The sequence below is a fragment of the Catharus ustulatus genome, chromosome 7, assembly GCF_009819885.2.
Source record: "Catharus ustulatus isolate bCatUst1 chromosome 7, bCatUst1.pri.v2, whole genome shotgun sequence".
NCBI lineage: Eukaryota > Metazoa > Chordata > Aves > Passeriformes > Turdidae > Catharus > Catharus ustulatus.
The window spans coordinates 27,610,870-27,633,755 of NC_046227.1; the positions used below are offsets into that span (position 1 = coordinate 27,610,870).

At 41.4% G+C, this 22,886-nt stretch overlaps 1 protein-coding gene across 1 annotated transcript in view; it reads right to left on the reverse strand.

The window, feature by feature from the left end:
* Window positions 1-2,973: 2,973 nt before the first annotated feature.
* HSPBAP1 (HSPB1 associated protein 1) overlaps window positions 2,974-22,886 on the reverse strand; it is a 37,465-nt gene continuing 17,552 nt past the window's right edge. Inside the window, exons 3-8 of the mRNA XM_033064875.2 lie at window positions 22,686-22,870; window positions 19,118-19,254; window positions 15,797-15,968; window positions 8,593-8,676; window positions 5,559-5,669; window positions 2,974-5,349 (exon numbers count right to left, since the gene is read on the reverse strand). Of these exons, the coding sequence (XP_032920766.1) occupies window positions 4,792-5,349; window positions 5,559-5,669; window positions 8,593-8,676; window positions 15,797-15,968; window positions 19,118-19,254; window positions 22,686-22,870 (1,247 nt within the window). The 3' untranslated portion in view covers window positions 2,974-4,791. The remainder of the gene's footprint in view (window positions 5,350-5,558; window positions 5,670-8,592; window positions 8,677-15,796; window positions 15,969-19,117; window positions 19,255-22,685; window positions 22,871-22,886) is intronic.

Genomic DNA, 22,886 nt, shown 5'->3' on the forward strand with positions numbered 1-22,886 from the left:
CATGATTCAAATATCTTCCAGAGAGATGAAAACCTGTTTTACAATCAACCTTTCTGATCTGGAAAGATGTGTGGCCACCTCTTTTGCTGTGAAATTGTGTTTAAAAGTTCTTCAGTGCTGAAAGTATTAGATTCAGACCTTCACAAAGTAGTTTTCATAGGTCATCACAAGGAATGAGAACTTATTGTTGGGACAATACCACCAGAGCTTTGGAAGCAGCAAAGTCTGCACCCTCAAAACCTAGAGCTAGGTTTTACTGAGAATCTGTGACAGGTTCTGAGTGGGGAGCTGACCATGTCTTTTCCTCAACATTGCCCCTGTAAATAAATGCAAGGACCAGGAGAGCTCTGATGCGTGTGAGATTTTGTGCAAAGCAATGCTTCTGGCCTGTGAAACACTTTTATCAGCTTCAGGGCTACCCAGGTCCCTGAGCACAGGGGCACTGGGAGGTCAGAGAACTCCAGGGTTTCTGGTTGTGTTCTCTGAGCCTCTGGGAGGCTCACAAAAATCCTCTCCCCACCACTTCCCAGTGAGGACGTCTGTCCTCACTGTCCTGTCGTCCTCTCTGGAGCCCTGGGTGCTGTGGTCCTGCCAAACTGGCTGTTCCAAGGTGACCAGAACTTCCAGCTCCCAGTCACCCTACTAAGATGGACAAACCTCACTAATTGGATGGAGAAATTAATGTTTAGTGGGAGCATCCACTTGGGATGTCTCCAAAAACACAGCTCTGAAAGGTTTGGCTCTCTAATCAGAGATGCCATCATCCCACTGCCCCCTCAGCAAGCATGGCAAAGTGTGTCCCCATCTTGCTGTGGGTCAGACTTCTTTTTCTGGTGGACAGAAGAATATAGTACAGGAGATCTAGGATCCTTTTCCTCCCCCATCTGGATGAACCAGATGGTAAAACCAGGCCACTTGTTTGCAGAGGTCTTTCCTCATCAGCCATACTGGAAATGCCAGGAAACTCCTGTGAGTGGAAGCCTGCTCATGCCAAACACCAAAACAGTTCACATTTGTAGCTGAGAAACACAGAAAGGAGCTTACTAGCTGGCAAACAGACGGAATTGTAGCACTAGTTTTATTTTAAAGGGCAATTAGCTCTGTGTAAGGATTCTCTTTGCCTCTTCAATATGCTATGTTTGTTAGTTAAAAGCTCAATTTATGGTTAATGTTATATGATCACATATGTCACAGCTCTGCAGCTGAGCTGCTCTGTGGCATCAAGAAAACTGTGCCGCAGCAGAAATTCTGAGAGAGGCAAATGGGGGGCAGTAGCACTGTGAAACCCAGAAATGTAGTAGGGAGGTTTTCCAGAGAAGACTGAAACTCTGGAAGATGTTACTGTTTGGGATTTTCTCTTCCTGTTTGCTTGAGACTGTCAGGCCTGGGTGTGGGTTTTGCAGATTCCTTTTAGTGAGGGTGGTGCTCAGGGCCAGCGAGTGGCAATGTCAGACAGTCCAGGAGAGATAATCCAGGGTGGCCCATGAGCCACTCTGTAAACCTGGCATTGGGGCAGGGAACACGTGGGGTCTCCACCAGCCAAGCAGAACAGCCTGGGTGTGCATGCGGAGATGAATGTGCTGGTCCATCCTGCTGCTTAGATTTGCCCTGGGCTGGAGCAAGGCTTGAGCTTCAACACCAGACACTGCAGTGTCCATCTCTTAGTCACTCAGCTAAAGAAGAGATGACAAGCATGTCACCACTCTGACCACCCTAGTGATGGCTCCAGGCTATGATGGCAACTACTGCCATGCCCACTGCTGACAGCGAGTGGGAAATACTCTTTCCTGGGGGAGAAAGTTTCTATCAGCAGTTGCAGAAGGCTAGCACTGGGTTCCTGCTCTTCTTGGAGACAGGCTGTCACCAGAGAGATCAGAAATCATTTCTTTTTAACGCTATGAATATGTAGAAACTTGTCTGAGCTTCTGCACGCAATGGCCATGAATTTAGAAACGGCGTCAGGAATCGTGGCATTCGGCATCCTGCGAATCGGGTCAGAGCTATAAATTTCTCTTACTGGTGCACAAGCCATTTGCCATACGTGACTTGCTGAATTTGTGGTCATTTCTCTCTCTGCCCCTGTGTGCAGAGCGTATGACTGAGATTTTATATTGCACCTCTGAGACACAAAGTCCTTCTGATGCTTTTGCCTTGCATCCTAAACAGCCTCACTCGCTCTTCTCCCCGTCCCCTTGGCTTAATGGCTTCTGGCCACAGCCTGGCCCTTAAATCATGGGCTGCACCTGGACAGGCATAAACTCCAACTGTCCCCAGACACAGAGGGTTTGACTGGATGGTGAGGGATGTGACTCTGAACACAGTTCAGCCTTGGGAGCTCAGCTGCTCCTACACTGAGCCTGAGATGGGTCCTCTGGCCCAGGCACCGAAGTCAATTGGGGTGAGTCCTACAGAGACCCCTGACACATGTTCAGTGAGCCTTCCCAAGGACACTCATTTGGAATAGAGAGAGATGAAATGTTCAGTGTGGATTTTGTGGGGTATGTTAAGATGATCTGTGTGTTGGGAGGAAAACTTAAGCTAAGCAAGTTCACGCTGTGGGGATGGAAGATAATGCTGCCATCCTCCTCCACTTTACTGCCTGTGCTTCTCCTCCCCCACCTCTATCTGTTCTAGACATAAAAGCTTTCTTATTGCAAGACTATTTTTGCCAGTGAATTAAAATGAAGTATTTGCAACCCCTCCTTCCCAGTGCAACTGCTCCCAGCAGCAGTGCTCTCTAGCTGGTCCTAGCCCCTCTGGTCAGTCTGGGAAGGGCAAACCCAGCAGCAGGACATGAACAGGGTCTTGCTAAACCCAGCTCTGCTGAGATGTGCCTGTGCCTCAGAATGGGTCTGCCCTGTTCCACAGACGGCTGCCTATGAGCCTGGTGAATGACTAAAGGCAGCAGAGGTGACCAAGATGTTTCCTAACTGAATCCCCTCATTGCAGCAGCGCCATCACACAAACAGGAACTGTATCAATAGGGTTGTTTATTAAATTCTGGTCTGGTTGCAAGGGTGCAACCCCACTGAGACCTTCTGGTGTAGAAACATGAAACAAGAGCAGGGGATTTTCTCACGTTGCTGAGAATGGTGTCTTGCCTGCAGGTTGCCCTTGAGGATCATGCACAGGTGTTACCAGGGTCTAAGCCCAATTACCAGGGCAGAGCAGGACAATGGAAACGGCGCATTTGTGGGTCAGAGATGAAGCTCATGTGGCTTCTGCTACTAACTCAAAGCCAGGGTCTCCATCAAACTACACACACAGCTGTTTCCATCAGGGTAAGGCTTCTGTGCTTGTTAAACATGAACCCTTGAGTCTTTTCAACTTAATCCTCTTCCAAGTGTATTAGGTTTTTGGGGAGAGTTTTGAAATAGCAAGGCTTGCTGAATTTCTGATCTATTGGTGCATATCTAAAGCCCTTACCATAATTCATTAGGGCCCTGCCAACATGCAATCTCAATAAAAGCAGACAAGCACCTTTGCTATCAGGATTTTTCAACTACGAATTAGTGGAAGGTGATCTTTGTGAAAACAGCACTAGCTTCACGTATTTAGCAGGGGGAACACATACTAAGCAAAGGAAATACCAGCTGGAGGGCTGGTAGTGCAAAGTAACGGATATGAGAACAGGCTGATGACAGAAACTTGGTCTGTAGCAGACACAAGCCAAGAGACATTTTAAAAAGGAAAGGTTTCACAGGAGCTGTCCCTGAAGTTGTCTTTTGAAATTGTGGTTAGGGAAAATGCCTTTGTTGCTACCACAAACAGAAGTCAAGAGGAGGTGAGAGCATCCTGGAAGATGCCAGCAGCTTTCTTCCCAGGTTTGGTTCAAGCCTCCATGCATAGTTTCAGAGTTAACAAACTTTCTTGACTGTATTTCATGTTCCCTAACTTTTCAATGAAAGAACAACCCAGCCTTCAAAAACAAATCCAAATCTTTGAAGAAAGGATGATTGTGTACAGCAACCATTTACAACCAGAAGATAAAAAAGGTTACATTTTGATTGTTATGGTAAAGAGGAGGACAGAGGTAAAAAGTCATAACTGTTTTGCTTTGTTTTTTAGAGATAGGACACTGTGCACATCTGGCTTTAAATAAATAATAACAGCAACTTCCCAACGGCCTTTAATCTCCCAGCTTCAAGAGTTTCTGAACTAGATAAAGGCTACTTTCTTGCTAAGGGCTTTTGTCTCATTCCAACCTAGAGCTTTGTGACAAAACTGAAGTTATTTAGTGGAAGGGAGGAAGTAGATGCATTAGTGAGTGTGTTGTCTCTTGGCTGAGGTTTAGGTTTACCTGAATTTATTATTTTTAATGTAATCAGCGGATTACTTATTGACCATTTTACTTTAAATGTGGTCAAGGACTGCAGTCTACAGTCAGTCAATCTATCTGCTCCGACCCTTGGTCCCCCTCTGCTATGTGACCATGTCCCAGCACTCTCTCTGTTGCCTATCATCAAGCCATACTTGTTTTCCAGCTCAGAGCTGAAGAACACTGTGAAGATCCCACCTGCACAGCACGGTGGGAGTGTGACTGTGTGTGCTCTCTCTTGCTCATAACACTAAGCAGCTCCCTGACTAAACACACCTTTCTCTTCCCAGCCATCACTAACCAGCTATTCTTCTTTCAGCTCAACTTCAACCTGCACTTAACCATTAACTGTGTCTATCTGTACCTAAAAATTATTTGAAATGGAACATTCAATTATTACAGATCTTAAACACACAGAACAAGGCTGCTGTTTGATTTCTGTTTCAGAAATGATAAAGCATCACACTCTAGCATCACACTCTCATTCTCTCCAACAGCAGCTGAGCCACTAAACTGATGACACGAGGATTAACCAGACAGTCTAACAAGTCATTGGTAGAAAGGGCTGTTTGTGAGGTGCATGGACCACAGTCTGAATCCATTTGATGTGCAGATGTCTCACAGTTATTATTCATTACCAATCTCTCCCTCTTGCAGAGTAATTTTCCAAAGTGTTCTCCTTCATTTTCATGGAGACGATCTCCACTGTCACTTTCAATGGTGACTGCACCCATCACACTTGTTTTGTGAGACTGTGGTAAAACCCGAATAAGATGAGGCCCAAAAGGTATTTCCTGCAGCTCTTCTGCTTTGGGTGTTGGAAAGCCACGTTCCTGGGTTAGTAATGTGCAGCTCCCTGGTTCACAGCCATCTTCCCTTCTCTTCCTCTTGCATGAGGCGTTTGTCCTCTGCTTTGCACCAGTGCTGCTGGAACGTGCCTGTCCTGACTCACTTGTCTCCTGACACTTGAGGTATGCAGACACTGCTTTATTCAGGTACTGAAGATTGATTTCATGGGATGTTGCCTCAACCTAAGAAAACACCCAGAATACACTCAGTTAAAAGGAAACATGTTTCAATCCAGCTTTGCGTGACCATCTCCCATGAATTACTTTTGCTACATGAAGGGATGGAACTTAAAATTCTTTTTCTCAAAGCAGCATAAAGACTCGGGGGAGCTAAGCAAAATGTCAGTAATTCTTTGTTATTGCTGCTATAATGGGAGCAGTAGAGGGCTTACCTCCGTGGGATTTAGCCAGAGATCTCCATCACTGGGATTTTCTGCTGATTTTATGGCGCATACCAGCATTCGAGTTATTGCCTCCTCCACACGGGCTTCATGATCTGCATCCTGCCTCAAGAGAACAGAAGGTTTAGGAGATAGATTAGCTCATGGATCTCTGCAGAAAGCTGAAGGATCTTAGGAAAAACATAGATGGCCTAAGTTTGAAAGCCACACTCATGTATGTGAAGTCTCTTCCTGGGTACAGCCCCCAAACAGCTGACAGCACAGGCTTTGGTGTGACTGCTCATCTGAATGAGGATTTGCAAAAAATAGTATGTGTATATAATCTTTTCCCTTATTAGTGTTTTGTTAATTGAATCTGGTGTTTGGAATTACAATGCAATATTAGCATTTAATTAATGTATGCATTTAAATAGCTCTTTAGGACTAGAAGAGCCATAGAAGTACATAGCACATTTTTATATCTACATATTATGTCTAATTTAAGCAATTAAAACACACAGGATGTTATAGCAAGGCAGCAGCTATCTAGGAGCTATACAAGCACAAAAGTGAGTATTAAAGAAATTTAGGAAATATTTAATGGTGTAACAGCAGCTGACAAACTGCTGCACTTTTGAACATCACCAAAAGGAAAAGCACTGAAAGCTCTCCTGCAAAACTAAAAACTAACTTAGTAACAGGCTTTTTGTTTCAGGCCTTCACTTCCTGCATCAGCCCCCTTGGACAGCTGGATACTAGCTAGGCTACGATAGCAGAACAAAACTTTATAGGATCTTAGCTTTCTTTCCCATTTGAGTTCCTTGTATGTAGAAGAAATTGTACACTCTCCAAACAGGCTGGTGACTTGGTTATCTCAATGACAAGTGGATGCATAAATTTGCTTTAATTTTGCTGCTTAGATGTATTCATTTTGGAGGGAAGATGCAACATGGTCAACCCACAGCCCTGATCAAGTCTAACTGTGGCTCCACTGAACCCGTCAAGCAAACCACACATCTGGCTAAGTATGAGTGCTGAAGGCAGCAATTTGTCCTGGAACCCTAAGCAGAATTTAGGATAGAAGTAGGGGGAAGTGCTCTTGGTATTTCATGGGTTTGGATGCTTGGCTTTTTAATGGCCTTGAATAAAAACCCACCAAAATGCAGAGTTTGGTATCTACATGTGGAAATTATTTAAGGTGTTGCATTCTTGGTACTACTCCTGGCCTGCTGAATAACAGGGCTGTACTGATTGCATGACGGTATGTTAGAAAGCAAGGAATACTTTTGGGTAGCTCAGATCCAGCTGAAAACAAATTAAATTTCCACTCTAAACTCTTGCCAATATAATTAATGGTTTCACTGGGACTGTAATTGTTGGTGTGATTCACATCTGTCAATATGAAAGCAGCTGGTAACAGCTGCGAGCAAGAACTGCTTGGTTTGGTAATGCAAATGTTCTTAGAATTGCTTTTCAGAATCCATGTCAGAATTTATTTTATAGATGGATTGCCCCAAATCTAACAAACAATGCTGCATCATCAGCTGCAGTGATGATTTCTGTAAGGAACTTTCACCTGGGCTGCAACAGCCACATTTGCTCATGGCAGATACTGATATTTAGGTAAGGTGTGTGTCATTTATCAGCAAGACCAGCAAATACTCCTCTGCTTATGATGCTGCACAGCCACTGACTCTTGCTGTCACCAAACAGGATCTTAGTGATTTCTGCAAGACCTTTGTGACAGAAAAGGACATAGAGTTTAGCTCCACTTTTTTTCTTTTTGTCTTGCAACACATAAGAGCAGTTAGAAATGCTCAGGCCCCACCCCAGCACCTGGGAGCTACCAGCCAAGCTGATCCCATCACAGCCTGCTCCTCCAGAGGGGGAAAACTTGTGAGGCCCAGCTTAGGGCACAAGTGTGTGTGGTGACATCAGGGCCTTCCCAAGCCCAGGGCACACAGCCAGTTACTCTGAATTACCTCAAAGGCTCAAATTCAAGGCAGGCTTAAGTGGCTGCCTTACAATGTAATTGGTGCTTTCTCTGGCACTGGACACAGCCTGACTGCACTCAGGGCTGTGTAAGAGCCTGGGCTGGGCTGTGGGCCTGCTCTCCTTGCTAAATACACAAGTTTAATATTGAAAATTTCTCCATGAGGGAAATGCCCAAGTGAGTTCCTCTGCTCTGCTTGGTTTGATGTTGGTATGAGAAATGCATCATGTGGTCTTGGAACAGCAGATGAATGCATGTGTTCTTTCCCCTGCAGATTTCCAGTCTAATATAAGTCTTAGAAGTAGGGAAAACCAAAAAAAAGCCAGTGAGTATTTTAGTGAGGCAGCTTTCACAGGCCGTTTAAAAAGGTTTTTTTATTTTAATATTAACCTAGGGTTAATAATAATGTCAATCAGAAAACCTTCTGGAGTATTGAGATGATCTAGTGGAAGATGTCCATGCTCCCTGCAGAGTGATTGGATTAGACAACCTTTAAATGTCCCTTCCAACCCAAACTATTCCATGATTCTATGATATCCTTGGAACCACCCCATATACACTGGTTAACATGAGCAAGAAAAATCAAAGCCTAGGGACAAGAAAATTAATTAAGTACATGAGGAAATCTAACTTCAGCCAAATCAAAACTATCACAGAGGAATGAAAATTCAAAAATCCTCTTCCCCTCCCTTCCTACTCACATTAATCTGATTTAAGTTCTAATTTAGCTTTGCACATAAGCTTGTCCTTGAGGTGAAGTTGCTGTTTTTTTGTTCTCTATTCAGCACAAAGCTGGCTGGCCCTTAAGAAACTAGGCATGGAAATTTAGCTTGTGTTTAATTGTTTACCTGATTGAAGTTAACTTGAAAGGGGATTTCTGCTGAACTGGGGCTTCAGATCTGGAACCTTGAAAGGTTCTTCCAGAAAAAAACATATCCATAAGGGCTCTTCCCAGCCTCTGAACACAACACACCCAATAGGACTGAACCTGCCAAGCAAGGGACAGAAATCCCTTGGAAGTGCTACATCCCCAGAACATTAAAAGGAAAATACCAGTTCAATCCAAGAGTTTATGCTGACAGTGACAGGATCAATGGATTCCACATAGTGCCACCAGTGCCTTGGAACGAGCAGGACCTGGAATTGGAGACATTACATCAGGGTACAAGCAGAAGCCTGAAGAAAGACACAGTTTTCTAAATTTAGGTGATGTGGGATGTAGAGATAGAACTGAGGCAAGGACACAGGTGAGAGGTGATATTTATTTCTCTTTTCTAAAGAGCCTTTTCTCAAGACTTAAATGCCCATTCTATCAATACCGTCACATAAGAAATGGACATGATCCAGAACTATCTTTTATCCAAACTCCTTCCCATATAGTCCCAAGCAGGATTATAACCTTTAACTGCTGTGGGTAAGCAAAGTCCAGCAGTACAGAGGGGGTGCAGTTGGTGCAGCAGTACATCAGGGCTTCAGAGAGAGTCTCAGCCAAGGAGGAATTCTTTTGTAGACTCTCCAGCTGAGCAGATATCCCAGTTTCTTTAGGACTGCCAGCTGGTTTCCCCAAAAAGCAGGCATCCCTATGCTCACCTAGGTGACTAGGTGACAAAACATAGCTTTAATTCTGGTAAATAATCACCAGTATTAAATTTGTCACTTTTAGTAGATAGGCTTTTAAAAGAAAATGTCATGATTTCTAGGACAATCTAGTTTAGAACAGAGCTTTATAACAATATCAGGATGATAGTTGTGACATAAAATTGATTCCAACCCATGGTTTTTATGGTACATGACACTGATATTATTTTGATGATAGAGGACAAGCTTTGCAGATTACTGAACATTAGATTAACACGAAGCTATCAAGGAAAGCATAAAAAATATTTTTTGACAAGTTATAAAAATGGTCAAAGACAGATAAAAATATACACTTCACAATGGGGAGAATGAAGCAATGATCTGTATCTGACTTGCAGACAATTCTTTCTCTTGGTAGACACAAATTACTTAGAAGAATGTTCTGCTACCCAGATAGCCCTGTGCTTCATTATATCAAAACATGGCTAATGAGAAAATGTCTGTGGAGGAAACAATGGCACCAGTTCTGCAAACACCTACAGGACACTTGGAACACTCATTTTTTGGGCCAGATGACAAAAATGTTTTCCACAGGCTTCAATTTAAATCAAACAAAAAAAAGCACTGCTCTCCAAAGGTCAAAAACATTTGGAAATTATTCTTTAATCTGGTGCAGCATACAGAACAGAAAAGGAAGTCAATCAGTGGAGGGTCATTATTTTAAAAATATCACTAGACATAAAAATGTATGAAATCCTACAGACTGTGGCCAAAACATGTTTTCTACACTGAACAAGTTTCAGAGTTTTATTTTTATCAAGGGAACATCCACTTGAAATGAATAGTGCAGTTGCATTAGCAGCAATGGGTTTATCTGTAAGGAAGTGTTTGCCAGTTTTGCTGACTGCAAAATCATACAAACCACCCCCCCTCCAAATGCTCATCTGCTCTATAGGGGATCTTACACTGAACTCTGCTAAGGAATCTGGGTGACCTCCAAGTGACTGGGTTAGGATGAACCCTGGAAAACTGTTTTACAGCAGAAGAAAGCAGAACTCCCGTAAGCAGCAACAACAGGATCCTTCCTGTGAGACTTGTGTAGGAACAGTGAGCTTCCAGCTTGCTGGAGAAGCGGATGAAGACACTGGGGAATTGGCGTAGAGGGACTATGTAGCAAGGGAACACCAGCAAGAGCCAAATTAAGGGAAGTGTATAAATGTTTCAGGAAGAGAGGCTGCCTGGAAAACCAAGAAGGAAATTAGGCATGGAACGTGCTGGCTCCACATGACTCACATGCTAAATGGAGACAGAATTGCTTTGGAGAGAGGAGGTACAGCCAGAAGGAAAATGCAATCCCCCAAACATGACCTGTGTTTTCAAACCAAAGAGGAGGAACTTGGTCCTTTAGAGACTAATCAGAATTCCCCTGCCAGCAGGTTAAGGGTAATAACGGCAAAGTTGTGTCTTTCTGCAGCTGGCACTGTTTGCTGATGCAGTTTATAGAAAAGCTACAGAGCTGTGAGTCAAATAGGCAAAAGAGGTCCATAAAGACATTTGCTGTCCCTCTTTCATTGTTGAAAAAGCTTATGCTTGTTAATATAAGGATTTATAGCAACAAGAAAATTGAAATTATAAAAAAGCAAAATGACTAAAACTTTAAGGAAGATGAAGAAATGGAAAAAGGTAATTAAAACCAAAAAATACAGCTGGCAAGAGAGCAGAACTAACAAAACAAAACAAAAAATAAAAACAAAACACCCCAAAAAACCCAGCAACCCAGAAAAGAATGAGGTAGGATTCTTCTACATTTACATACTAGTATTCTTCTAGGTTTTCAAATTAGAAACAAACATATGCACAACAAAATGAAAAAAATAAAAAAAAAAACAACACTCCCACCTCTAACGATCAATTCCACAATAAAATAAAGCAGACTTCCATATGTTTATGAATATGGGACACAGATTTAGTTACATTCCTATAGGAAATGTGAAAGTAAGCCACAGTGAAACAACACATACAAATGCAGCAAACCTTTTATAGGGAAATGTAAAGTGCAATAGCAAGACAGAACTACTCCAGACTAAGAGATAATCTTGTGCTAGCCTCCTTTCTACAGAACTTATCTAGCTTTTACTAGTGCTGGGAAGATACTGATCTAAACAGTAACCAATCAGATAATTTTAATATTTAGGCTAGTGACATCCAAATATAGCAAATGAAGTTAAAGTAGGACAGAAGTCCCAGAAAAGATAAAATGAGATGCTGTAATGGGAGAAAAGAAACCAAAGAAACAGTCGGGAGAGCAATGCTGAAGACTTGTACAGCACAGAGAACAGAGCAGGTTTGAATTCTCAGTGGACATGATTAACTTGATACAGTGCAAAGGTAGGGCAAAGGTGGAATTGCTTCAAAAAGAGAGCATACCCTGAAGTGAAATATTATACCAAGAAACTTCTGCTCATTAGAAAAAGATATTTAGGTAAATGCACACAAAAAGGAAGCCAGTGTGATGGGAAGATAAAGACATCGAGCCACAGGGGGACCCAAGGAAATCCCAGAAGTGTTTGCAACCATGGCAATGAAAAATAAAATGAAGTAGGTGCAGGCATAGTGAATTCTGTGGGAACACCACCTGAGGACTCAGTGTGAGAGCTCAGGGAAGAGATGGAGAAGTAGAGTCAGGAACTTGCAGCTTTGACCTTTCATTTGCCTGGCTTTTGAGGCATTAATGGGGTTCTCCATATGTGTTGAGCAGGTTGAGCAGTGTTTGTATCATCAATCCTAGCATAAATTCAGCTCCTAGACTCTTCTGCTTCTTCTGTGATGGAAATCATAGTTCTGGTGTCTTGAGCTTGGGTTGGGCTGTCTGCCTTCTCTGTGGGGTGACTTGGGGTCAGCTCTGCATACGAAAACTCTTAATTCCTTCCTCAAAACAGAATTATCAACCATCTACTATGCTTAGTGCTGTGGCCAACTCTGAATTCTCTTTTAGTAAAATCACTTAAACTCTTCTCCAACAAAAGTAGGTTTTTTCACTGTAACCCCTTTTTAAAAGTCTTTTGTATACTTTGAGCTGGAACATTACACTACCTTCGAATTACTACATTTCTTGACTTACTATAACACTTTGGTAGCAATTATATTTTTCTTGGCTATGTGGACTGTGTTCTGCTCTTCTGCACTTTAAGCCCAATCTGATGTTCTCACACCCTTTCTTTAAAGGCAGCACACAGGGAAATCCCTCCCTGACTTCATGAAGATTTCTTCTTGCTCAGGAGTAGGTTAGAAGTCAGAGGTTTGCTGGTGCTGTTGGCAGCTCTGCTGCTGAGCAGGATCCCATGGTGTGTTACATTCTGCAGCAGAAGCACAGAAAGAGAAAATCCTGCAGCTAAACACAGGAACTGAGTGACAACTGTATTTGTAGCCACACAAAGGTGTTTCTTTGGACTTTGAGAAAGCAGGTAAGCAGAAGCACGGGAGGGGAGCTTCAGAGCAGCAGACCATGGTAAGAACCAGCATGCATTAATGTTCATCTTTTTCTAAAATTGTTTTTTCCCATTCAGTGACAATATTTTTCAAGGCTGGAGGCAGAGCATCCTTCTCAGACCCAATGTGCCTCTTAGGCTACCTCAGTTAGGCCTTTCCTTGCACTTCTGCAGCTCCTCTGGCTCCAGGCTGCACTGGGGCACAGGGCCAGGCCACAGGGCAGGCAAGCACTGCCTCTAACAGCGCCTGTCTGGGGTAGCAAAAGGGGGAATGGGATTGCTCACAGGAGCCCAGAGTAGCAGCTGTTTGCTCTCCATACCTTCAGATAAACTCAGATGCACTTTGTAGTCTCTCCACCATTGTCTGGTTATGTGGATATGGATTAACAGGGAGATGGATTAAGAGCAATTACATTAGTGAGCAGGAAGGAAGCCAGAAGTCAGTGAGAAGTGGGGCAGAGGAAAGAATGATCAATGATTTTATGCTTGTACAGCATCTCAGTTTTTTGTAGCCTTTTCAGGTGGTATTCATCTCTCCTATTTTTAATCATCAAAAAAGTTAAGCATCTCTGTGCCTAGGCTTCTTCTATAGCAGAAGGACAAGGTGGGATGAATGTTCCTGCAGGACTGTAATTGTGTAAGACAGGAAGGATGAACCACCTTGTTGAGGTGCCAGGAGACACTGATGGCAGACAGGACACCTGTCCTGAACAGGATTTAAACTGAGGATGACAGATCCCTAATTCTCTTAACACTTGTCCAGAGCATGGGTAGAAGATACTAGAACAGATTTCTGGTCTTTTAGGGAGTATTTGTATATTTAAGAAAAGAATCACGGTGTTACTAGAAATGCTGCTCAATACTTAGTCCTCAGCTTTGCAACCATCACATAGGTGACCAGGTCTAAGCATTTATAAGGAAGCCCTATATTTGGGTGACACAACTTCATGGATACCTCATGGATGTAGTGGATACAGTCATGTATTGCTGCAAGCCCTTTAACTGCTCAGCTGCCTATTTGAGTAAGCTTGATATCTCAATGTTTTCATAATTTGTTTCAAAACAGATCACTAATGTATAACCAGAAGTTATGTCTGTCAAAATGCAGCTGACAGCCAATGGTTAGGTACAGGATGAAACCTTATAAAACCTTAAGTCTCCGTCAGCTACCAAAATTCATAGCAGAGATTCACCTCGGAACAGTACCATGGAAGGGCACAAAGGATCTAACTGAAGTATATTCTGTGCACTGGCACAATGTTACATGCAGAATTCTGCTTTCAGGCAGAAAGGGTGTAGAAAAATGGCTGGTAGCAAACATTGACCAGAAGGTGGCATTAGACACATTAAGTTTTTGATATTCAAAGCTGCACTCACCCTACATGCAGCTGCTCTCCTGAATACCTAAGAACACCTTTGTCTTCGTTTTTTCAGTCTTTTATTGTTACAGTAATCCAAAATGTTCTGCATACCCTCTGGGACTGAGTGGAGATGCTACATATTATCACAAAATAAAGATGCCTACAAATTCTGCAGTAATTGGGCTAATTCTATGTGAAAACCACCATTAAGCACAGATCAAGACATTATTTAGGACTCTTCTCCCCTGTTAATAAAGGAGTTCTTCTAGGTCATTCCTTTCCTCTCCATCAAATGGCAGCAGTTCCCAGCCACCTGCCCCAAAAGCTTCTGGATGAGATGCCAGCAAGCACCACACAGAAGGCAGTGATAAAATGGATGAAGGCAAAACCTCATTGCTCCATCATTGCTTCTACATTACTTCCCCCCCAAAAAAATCCAAACAGTATCTCGTTCATGGCAATGCAGACAAATTGTATTACTGAGCTGGCTCAAACTCTTTATTCCTAGCAAGATTAATTTGTAATTGCTTTAAGCCTAATTAAAATTAAGATCATATTAAAGGTTCACTAGTACACTTGATCATTGCAAAGGAGATTATAAATTCAAATAGTATTGGGGATCAGGGATAACGCAGTACTGAATGGATGTGACATTTTTATCAATAGTAAAAATTTGTTCTTTGTGCTTTAAATTACTGACTGCTGCAACCTTACAAAGTGCTGAATGTGAAACTAATGATTTGCTTTAGGAGTATGACTATGAGCTAATGTAGTGCAAACAGTAAAGGCTGATCATAGATTCTCCATTTACATCTGTACCAACTGCAGAGCATACACTTCCAGTAGATGGCTATCACCCTTTTGTTGGAAGCTACTATCCTGCCCCACTCTGCCTCCTCAAAATTAACTTAATTAGCAAAAATCTTTAAATTGTTGAAGGCAGCTGGGTTTTCCAGTTAGGGACAGGGGAATGCTCACACAAGTTGTTGAGCTGGCAGGTCAAAAGAGGTGACAATATCTGGTAGGAGAATGGCGAAAGTGCTCCAGAAGCAGCAACTCCACTGTCTGAGCAATGACAATTGCAAAATTCCTTTGCAAGGGCCTGACAGTTTGAGATGCACAGCAGTGCGTTACAAGGACATGCATGGCTGAACAAATGAAAAAGGGTAATTCAGTCTCCAAATACAGACCTTGTTGATTAAATAAAGAAGGACACTATTTACAGCAGGAGACTGGGAATCAAGAGTCCGAGCCTTACTCTCACGCTGCTGCTGCCTGCCTGTGTGACTGTAAGCCAGGCACTTACAGTTGAACTTTCTCAGTAAAGCAGGATTAAAAACATCCTCACAGCCCTGTAAAGCACCAGGAAACCTGTGAATGGTGTGCACTCTAAATGCAAGTATCATCATTAAAGTATTTATTAAAGCAACACATGAAGGCTATTCACTACCAAAATTTGAGTTCCTTTGCTAGCTCTATATACTCATTAACCAAATGTGTTTTATGGAACATACTGCTGTCAGAGTAGATAGCTCAGAGTTCAAGAAAGTTCTGAAGTAGACAGATTTGAGGTAGTTGCAAGAAAGGTGGTTGTATGGAATCAGGCAGCTGATTGAACTAGCTCTCCAAATGTCTGCAGTTTTTGTACAAAAAAGTCTAGGTAAATAACTGTCAGCAAGGAAAGTTCTTGTGCTGAGAGAAATCTATAAAGTCTGAATGCAGAGTGAAGGAAGAGGGAAGTTCCACAGTCAATTTGTTAAGATTTCCTAGCCCTTAATTAGGCAGTTAAATAGAATATTAAGTAGTGTAAAGCTTGTATGTAAGTGGTACCTGTCCTGGACTGAGAGTAACAACATGGGCTGTTGCGTTCCTAAACTCAGGAAAGCGTTTTAGATCAGGGTTGGTAATGTTGACTTTGCTGAATATGCTGGATTCCTCATAAGGGATCCTAGTAGGATAAAGGAAACTGGTGTCACCAGGTGGGAAGAGGTGCCATCTCTTCCTGAAAATAGAGAGAAGATAAAAATGTATTCAGTGCATGTCACTTGCAGCAAAGAACTAAAGGCAGTAGCAAGGTTTTCAATAAAACATAAATCTGCCTCGCTGTGTGAATCTCCTACGCAGTGAGAACACAGACAGTGCTTACAGGCTGTCTCCTGAAAGTGTATTTAAAATATTCCACTTTTTAATTTTTTAACTGAAAAGATTTACAGCTTCTCACCAATCATTTTTAAAGGCAGATAAAATAAAATTTAAAAAACCTCTCCCATCTGGTTTCTTTTTCCTCCTTTTTACATGCAGCATTTACAGATGCTCAGAGCATTAAAAATTGCTCTATAAACTAGAGGAAATAGTTTTGTTACAGACAATGTATTTTTGTTCACTGAATGAAAAGCTTTCAAAATCTGTATTTGTTTTGAAAGGAGGGCATTGTGTGTTGAGGATGACAACAGTAAAAGGATATAGATATTATCTTCTGTTTCCTGCAGTTCTTACATGGCTGTTAGTTGTGAACCCCCCATTCTTACTAAAAATCACCTTGATGTTCCCATGCCAAAGGTAACATAAATAAAAAACAGATACATCCATAGACATAAGCATCCTTAAACATCTGTATTTTTCGTGTTATTGGTACCACATGATGAAAATGCATCTGGTTGTGCATTTAGGAACTTACTGGTGTGACTAAATGCCAGATGGAGCAGGACAGGGTTGTTTTGCTCATGAAGGCACTCGTGCCAGGCTGCTTTCTACATGCCCAAAGAAGCACATGAGTGCAGGACAGTACAAGGCCAAGCAGAGCTGAGACCAGTCCTGTCCTCAGGAGCTAATGCCTCTATTTCACTTCTATAGACCAGATCAAAGAGAAAAAAAAGAATATGCCAGAATTGGTGGTGCCAATTTTATGGGTATTATAAATCAAATATCTTAGCAGGTACACATGGTATTTAGAAATAGAAGTTTTATATCACAGTACTTTAGTTGATAGAAATAACAAGGAGGAATACCCAAAGAGGATTTATCACATTTAAGAAGTGCCAGACAAACAGTACAACATGACCAAAGCACTAAGCAATGGAAAAGTAAAGGCAGCACTTCACAGCACAATGAGAGAGCTTGTGTAGCTCTACTTTTCGTTTTGGACTCTAGCAAGGGCTTTTCTTTGTGTTCTTTCCCTTGGCACTCACTTCTTGAATTTTGTCTACTGCTCCTGGTCGTCAGTTCTAAGTCACAGATCTGAAAATGTGAGCAAAGTAACTGAATGGCACAAAACCAAAAGGGACAGGAACAGATGAGATAGGAATAGCAGGATAGTCAGAACTACAGATACCAGCACAGATGCAAGTGCCATAGGCTGCTGATATTTCTTTTAATTACCAAAGCAACTGCTAGATGCAAGCATAAAACCACTTCTGAAACTCAAGCCTTTATTGCAACTTTATTTTGCCCTCTAAGCTGGATCCTCTGAGGGGGCAGAGAATGACTAAGTTAGGAGGCTCAGGGTTAATCCTGAAGACTGACGACAAAGCAATATCATAAAGCAAAAAATTAAGAAGCCTGAGGGATGCAAGGAGGAAATTCAAGATAGCAACAAAGGGCTAAGGAGTTGTCCCTGGCTTTCCTGCACAGGCAAATCTATTTAAGTTTAGCATAAGCTTATATTCTGTTACAAAGCCTGTCTTGTTTGTGAGTCTCAAAAGGGAATCTTTCTGCTCTGAAGAAGCACAAGATTCACAAGCTTGTGAAAGTTTGCAATCTATTTAAAGGCTTTGTTCTGAAAAGGAGAACAACTTTGTCTTTTCAGGCTGTGCAAAGGCTTTGGATTTCTTTCCCTAAGAGGAACAAGGATTTTGGTCTACTTGAAGTGGGGGAAGAGCCTTGGGAAGGTGGAAAAAATTGCTGCATGATGCTGGAATTCTGGCTCGAGTTCAACATCTGAAGGTAGAGGCTTGGCAGGTATTGTGCCTGCTACACCACTGTACTTACTTACTACATCCAGTAGTTAAGTGGATCCTTAGAAGATTATGGCATTTAAGTCTCATGGTTTTCATTGAGATTTCTGGCTCCTGAATACACTAAAGTGTCTGGATTTCAAGACACAATGCCTACTGATGTGATCTGAAGTCTACAGGATTGGCTGCAGTGTTGAGGGAGGCTTCTGAAGTGTCTCTGCTGCACATCCACTCAAGGACCTCAAGGCTGTTTACAAACATGAAAACTCTACACAGGGCTACCCCTCTTAGGGATAAGATGATGACAAATTTATTTAACTCAGGCCTTAAAGCCAGTCAGCATGTGGCACTGCCCAGCTGACTTCCAATCCTGCACCTTAATCCCACCATCACCACCATGATCCTGCTGCTCTGTGAAGTACCAGAGTAATTAATCCCATTGAAAAACCCCAAGCAAATTACTCCTTCCACTCTATACTATCAAACCTAAAAAGTGTGTGCAACTTGTTCTGTTACTCTAGTGGTACTTCAGCAATAATAGATAACAGCCCAAAAACAAAAAAAGAAACAAAAAAACAAAACCCAAAACCAACTCAAAACAAAACAAAACAAAAAAACCAAAAAAACCCACCACCACCAACCCTGAGCCTAATATGCAAGGAAAGGAGAAAAAAAAGAATTGGGGAAAAAAAAGACAGCACACAAACAGGCAGAAAGACACAGCAACAGCCACATGCTCCCAAATGAGTTTGGAGCCTCAAATGTCCCTTTCAACTTTGCTCACAGCTGGCTGCTCCCATCCTGATGGTCCCCTTTTAAATTAATTCTAGCAGGCTATTAGAGCCTCTTGCACAGACAATATTGTAAAAGTCTAAAGTAGTTTACTTCTATTTTGTGTGGGTTTTTTTATTTTTAACTCTCCTAATTCCAAATTCCCAAATTCATAACTACTAGGAAGATTAAAGTGTTCATAATTGGACCATATGACACATACTAGAAAATAAAATTGTGTTAACACCACTTCAGAACACCCTGAAGATTTGCCATTTCCTGTACAACAGTTATGATGCTCTTCAATCATCGAGAACTCAGAATACTAAAATAATCAGGACTTAGAATTAATACTAAAAGAGTCTAAAACTAACTTTATGCATGGTGTAACTCCCCTGGATTTGCTCTAAGTATGTGCACTTGTTACCTTCCTTGTACTTGCAACACTAAGTTGCAGCCGTAGGAGTCCAAATGGCAGGGGGTGTTTGCTCCTTCAGAACCAATCCACAGCGTGCTCTCTTTTCCACTTCTTCCAGGAAAACCAAAGTCAGACCACCTAACATCCTACAGCAACAAAAAGATTTTTTATGTAAGCTGTTGAACTGATTCACATCCAGTCCTTCGTTCTGAGAGTCTCCTGTCTTTTCCTTCCACTGCTCATCACTCTTTATCCACTGCAGCTGTTTTTCCTTGGTTGGGTTCTGGAACATACATGATCTATTCCCCTTCCTCCAAATGCTCATCCCCACCTTTCACATCACTCAAGTTAGAAAAATTCTTATATACAGCATTTAAGAAGACAATGAAAGGAAAGAAGGAAAGAAAAATCCCCATTCCCTTTTCAAACAATTGATAATGTATGTGGAATTTTTGCTCTCTTTTTGCTCATATTTCAGTTTTGTCCCCATAGTCTGGGAACACAGACTTTACTCCATCTGGGACCCAGTGTTATGCCAGGTTAAGTTTCTTATTATTTAATGGACACATTTGCAACTGCAGAGGCAGTGAACTTAAAACAACTTGATGACAGGGTGAGAGAGGGCAGAACAGGTGCACACATATTATGGACACAGTTCTGGATCTTTCTAGTCTGTTGATCCTCCCACAAGCAATCCCTTGGGGCTGACAGTTGGAAAGAGGCACAGTGAGGTATTTTTCAGACAATCCAAGGGTTTTGTAGAATGGTTCTGTGTAGCTTGGATAAAGCTTTCCCATGTATCTACAGCTCTCCCTGCCACCTGCAGGGCCTGATCATTTGTTTGTTGGAAAGCACTTGAGGAATACTGGCCAGACATGCTGGCACCTTTTGGCTGGAGCCCCAGACTGAGGCTTAAGAAACAGAGATTAAATTTCTGGCTTCCTGATGGTCTTGGGCAAATCGCTTCATCTCTGAGTTTTATTTTTCCCATCTTGAAAAGGAAGATAATGGTATTTGTTCCATTTCAGTAAAGCATTTTGGGGTCATTCACATCACCTAACTTTGGGAACCTAATTTAAGCTTGGCTCCTGCTCTAGTCCAAGCACTCTCAATCAAGCCTTGGAAAAGCCTCTCTCTCTCTGCTTTCTATAAAGAGAAAATAGGAGTCTAGGAATCCTAATTTAAGTATGTAAGCTTGCTGCCTGCAGACAGGTGGATGACTATCCTTTTTTAAGATCTATGGATGAGGAAAACTACAGCTAGACATTATAAGGATGACTTCATCATGACTCTGTATCAGGAAACCCTCAAAATGAGCAATAGCTTTCCCAAAAATTAGGTGTTGCTAAAGATTCTGAATTTCAGAGTTATTGATTTTAAAGGTATCCTTTCAAAAAAATGCAGAAGTGTAATATAAACATTTGTCAAAGACAGCAAAAGATCAAAACGAAAAAGTTGCTTCTATAGATTTTCAGCAGGCATAAAATTTGAAATTCAATACAACTATTTCAGTGAAAAAGTTAAGTGTAACACCATTTCTACACTTTAATCTCACACCTAAATAGTTTTTATATTTTGTTACAATTTAAGTGAAAAGAAAGCATAATCAATATTAGATTTAAAAGAACTTTTTGAAAATGCTGCTGCTGTAGTAAATAGTTGAAGCGATTATGGGTAAAATAGTTTTTAACCAATGAACTGAAAAGGAACTGGTAGTATCACTGAAATCTTGTCACACTGGGTTCCTTTTCTACAATAAAAAGCCACAGTAAGAAGAAATGCACTAAAAGGTGTTCCAACCATAACAGATGGCACATTACTTGTGATATATATTTATTTCATTTGCTGCTTATAATGAAGTTAATCTGTACCCGTATGTCACTTTAAAAGGTCTCATTTCTATTTAAACTTCATGCATGTATCTTGCTCCTGATTTATATCTCAAATTCTGTAATGAAATATCAACTGAACAAAAAATGTAAGATGCTAGATATTGCTCATAGATTAGAATAATGGAATCATTACCTTAGCCCACACAACTGTAAATGATAAACAGTGCAATCTAAATTTCAAACAACTTCTAAATGGCCCTATTAATCACTATAAATAACAGTGCAGTTGGCCTTCTTTTCCCCTTCAAATAACCTTACGTAAATCTAAATAAAATCTAGAAAGAAAAAGAGGAGTTATCATCTAATTCACACAAGAATGGAAGAGAATTTCTACAAAGAACTGCTTTGGCTGGTATAAACTGTGTAGTAGTGTTTCAAAAGCCATGTGAGCGTGGAACTGACGGATGCATTTCTCTCCCATGCCTGTGAAAATGGCAGATGACACACACCATATTTGCTTGCATAACACCACCAATTTTTTTCCTTCCCAGAGTCTGCATTTCAAAAAAACCCATGGCATAACCATTACATGTGTCTATTCTAAAATTGCAGCACAATCTGTTGTGTGTTAGGTCAGGTGATCAGGTTGTGGCATGACACCTGCACAGAAATGCAATTCCTGGGGCCTCAACTTTGTTCTGGAATGGTGGCAAGGGAAAGAAAGAAGTAGAAAAATGGGTGTTTCCTTCAAGTGTGAAGGAAGCAGCAGGATATTCAGGACTTCTGAGCTGCTATTGGCTTGTGCTGGAAGACCCAATGGAAAGTCTGAAAAGTCTGAAAGTCTGAAAAAAGACTTATCACTGAAAAACACCAATTTTACTGTCACAAAAGATTAAAATACATATAAGGAGCATGAGAAATGCTTTCTGAGGAAATAATTCATTTAAGGGGCCTTATCAGTTCATTGCTGTCATTGTCACCCCAGGGATTTTACAGGGAATTATGATTCTATTGTCACCTTTCAAAGTTTAGAAATGAATAAGGCTTTACTTTTTCTTTATATCTTTTGAAGAAGTCCACCTTTTGTATAGCTATCCTTAATTTTGCCCTCTTACAATTTGTAAGGAGAAGTAGCAGGAATGTAGATGAAGCAAGACATTGAAATAGGAGATAGGTACAGAGAAAATAAAAAGAAATTCCTTGGGTAGTTGTCCTACTATGTATGGTAATTACCACGGATTTTGTACTTCCATGGGCAGGTTACTTCCTGCACTTTACTGCCTCCACAGAATCTCTCCTCCTCACAAACAGTTAATCTAATTATATTAAGGGAAGGAGCTGAGCTACTTAAGAAAATGAGCCACAAGTCAAAACGTGCAGCAAAGCCATATTACAGCCTTGTTACAAGGAAATACATGCCATCAATCCTCCCTCCTCAGTGGAGCTGTTAATTTGGGCACCATTTGGGTGCAAGGTGGATCTGGCCTAAATGGGAAGGGGAGTGATGCCAATCTGGTAGTTCTTTATTGTCACTTGGGGTGGTGTTTCTAAATTTATAAGGAGACCCAGAATTTTGATGGCTGCCACTTGGCAGATTTCAGTTAGCCTGAGAGCCAATAGCTTTTACTTCAGAATTTTAAAATAAATGGCTAAAGGAGCAGAGAGGGATAGCAGCAGAGGTTTCAGAAAGTACATTAGATAATTTACAATGGTTCAAGTAGAAAGAAATAATATTAATGTTTTACCTGGAAAATTTCTGGCTTGTCTTCAAATATCCTGGCAATGTACTTGTAGTCAGCATAAGCCCAGTATTTGGAGTGATCGTAACAACTGAATGGTCCAGAGAGACAAGAAGGCTGCCCACAACTCCAAGCCAAAAACTCCTCAAGTGTAGCTTCCACATAGCTGCAACTGGTTTCAAACTGTGGAACTAGAGCAACAAAACA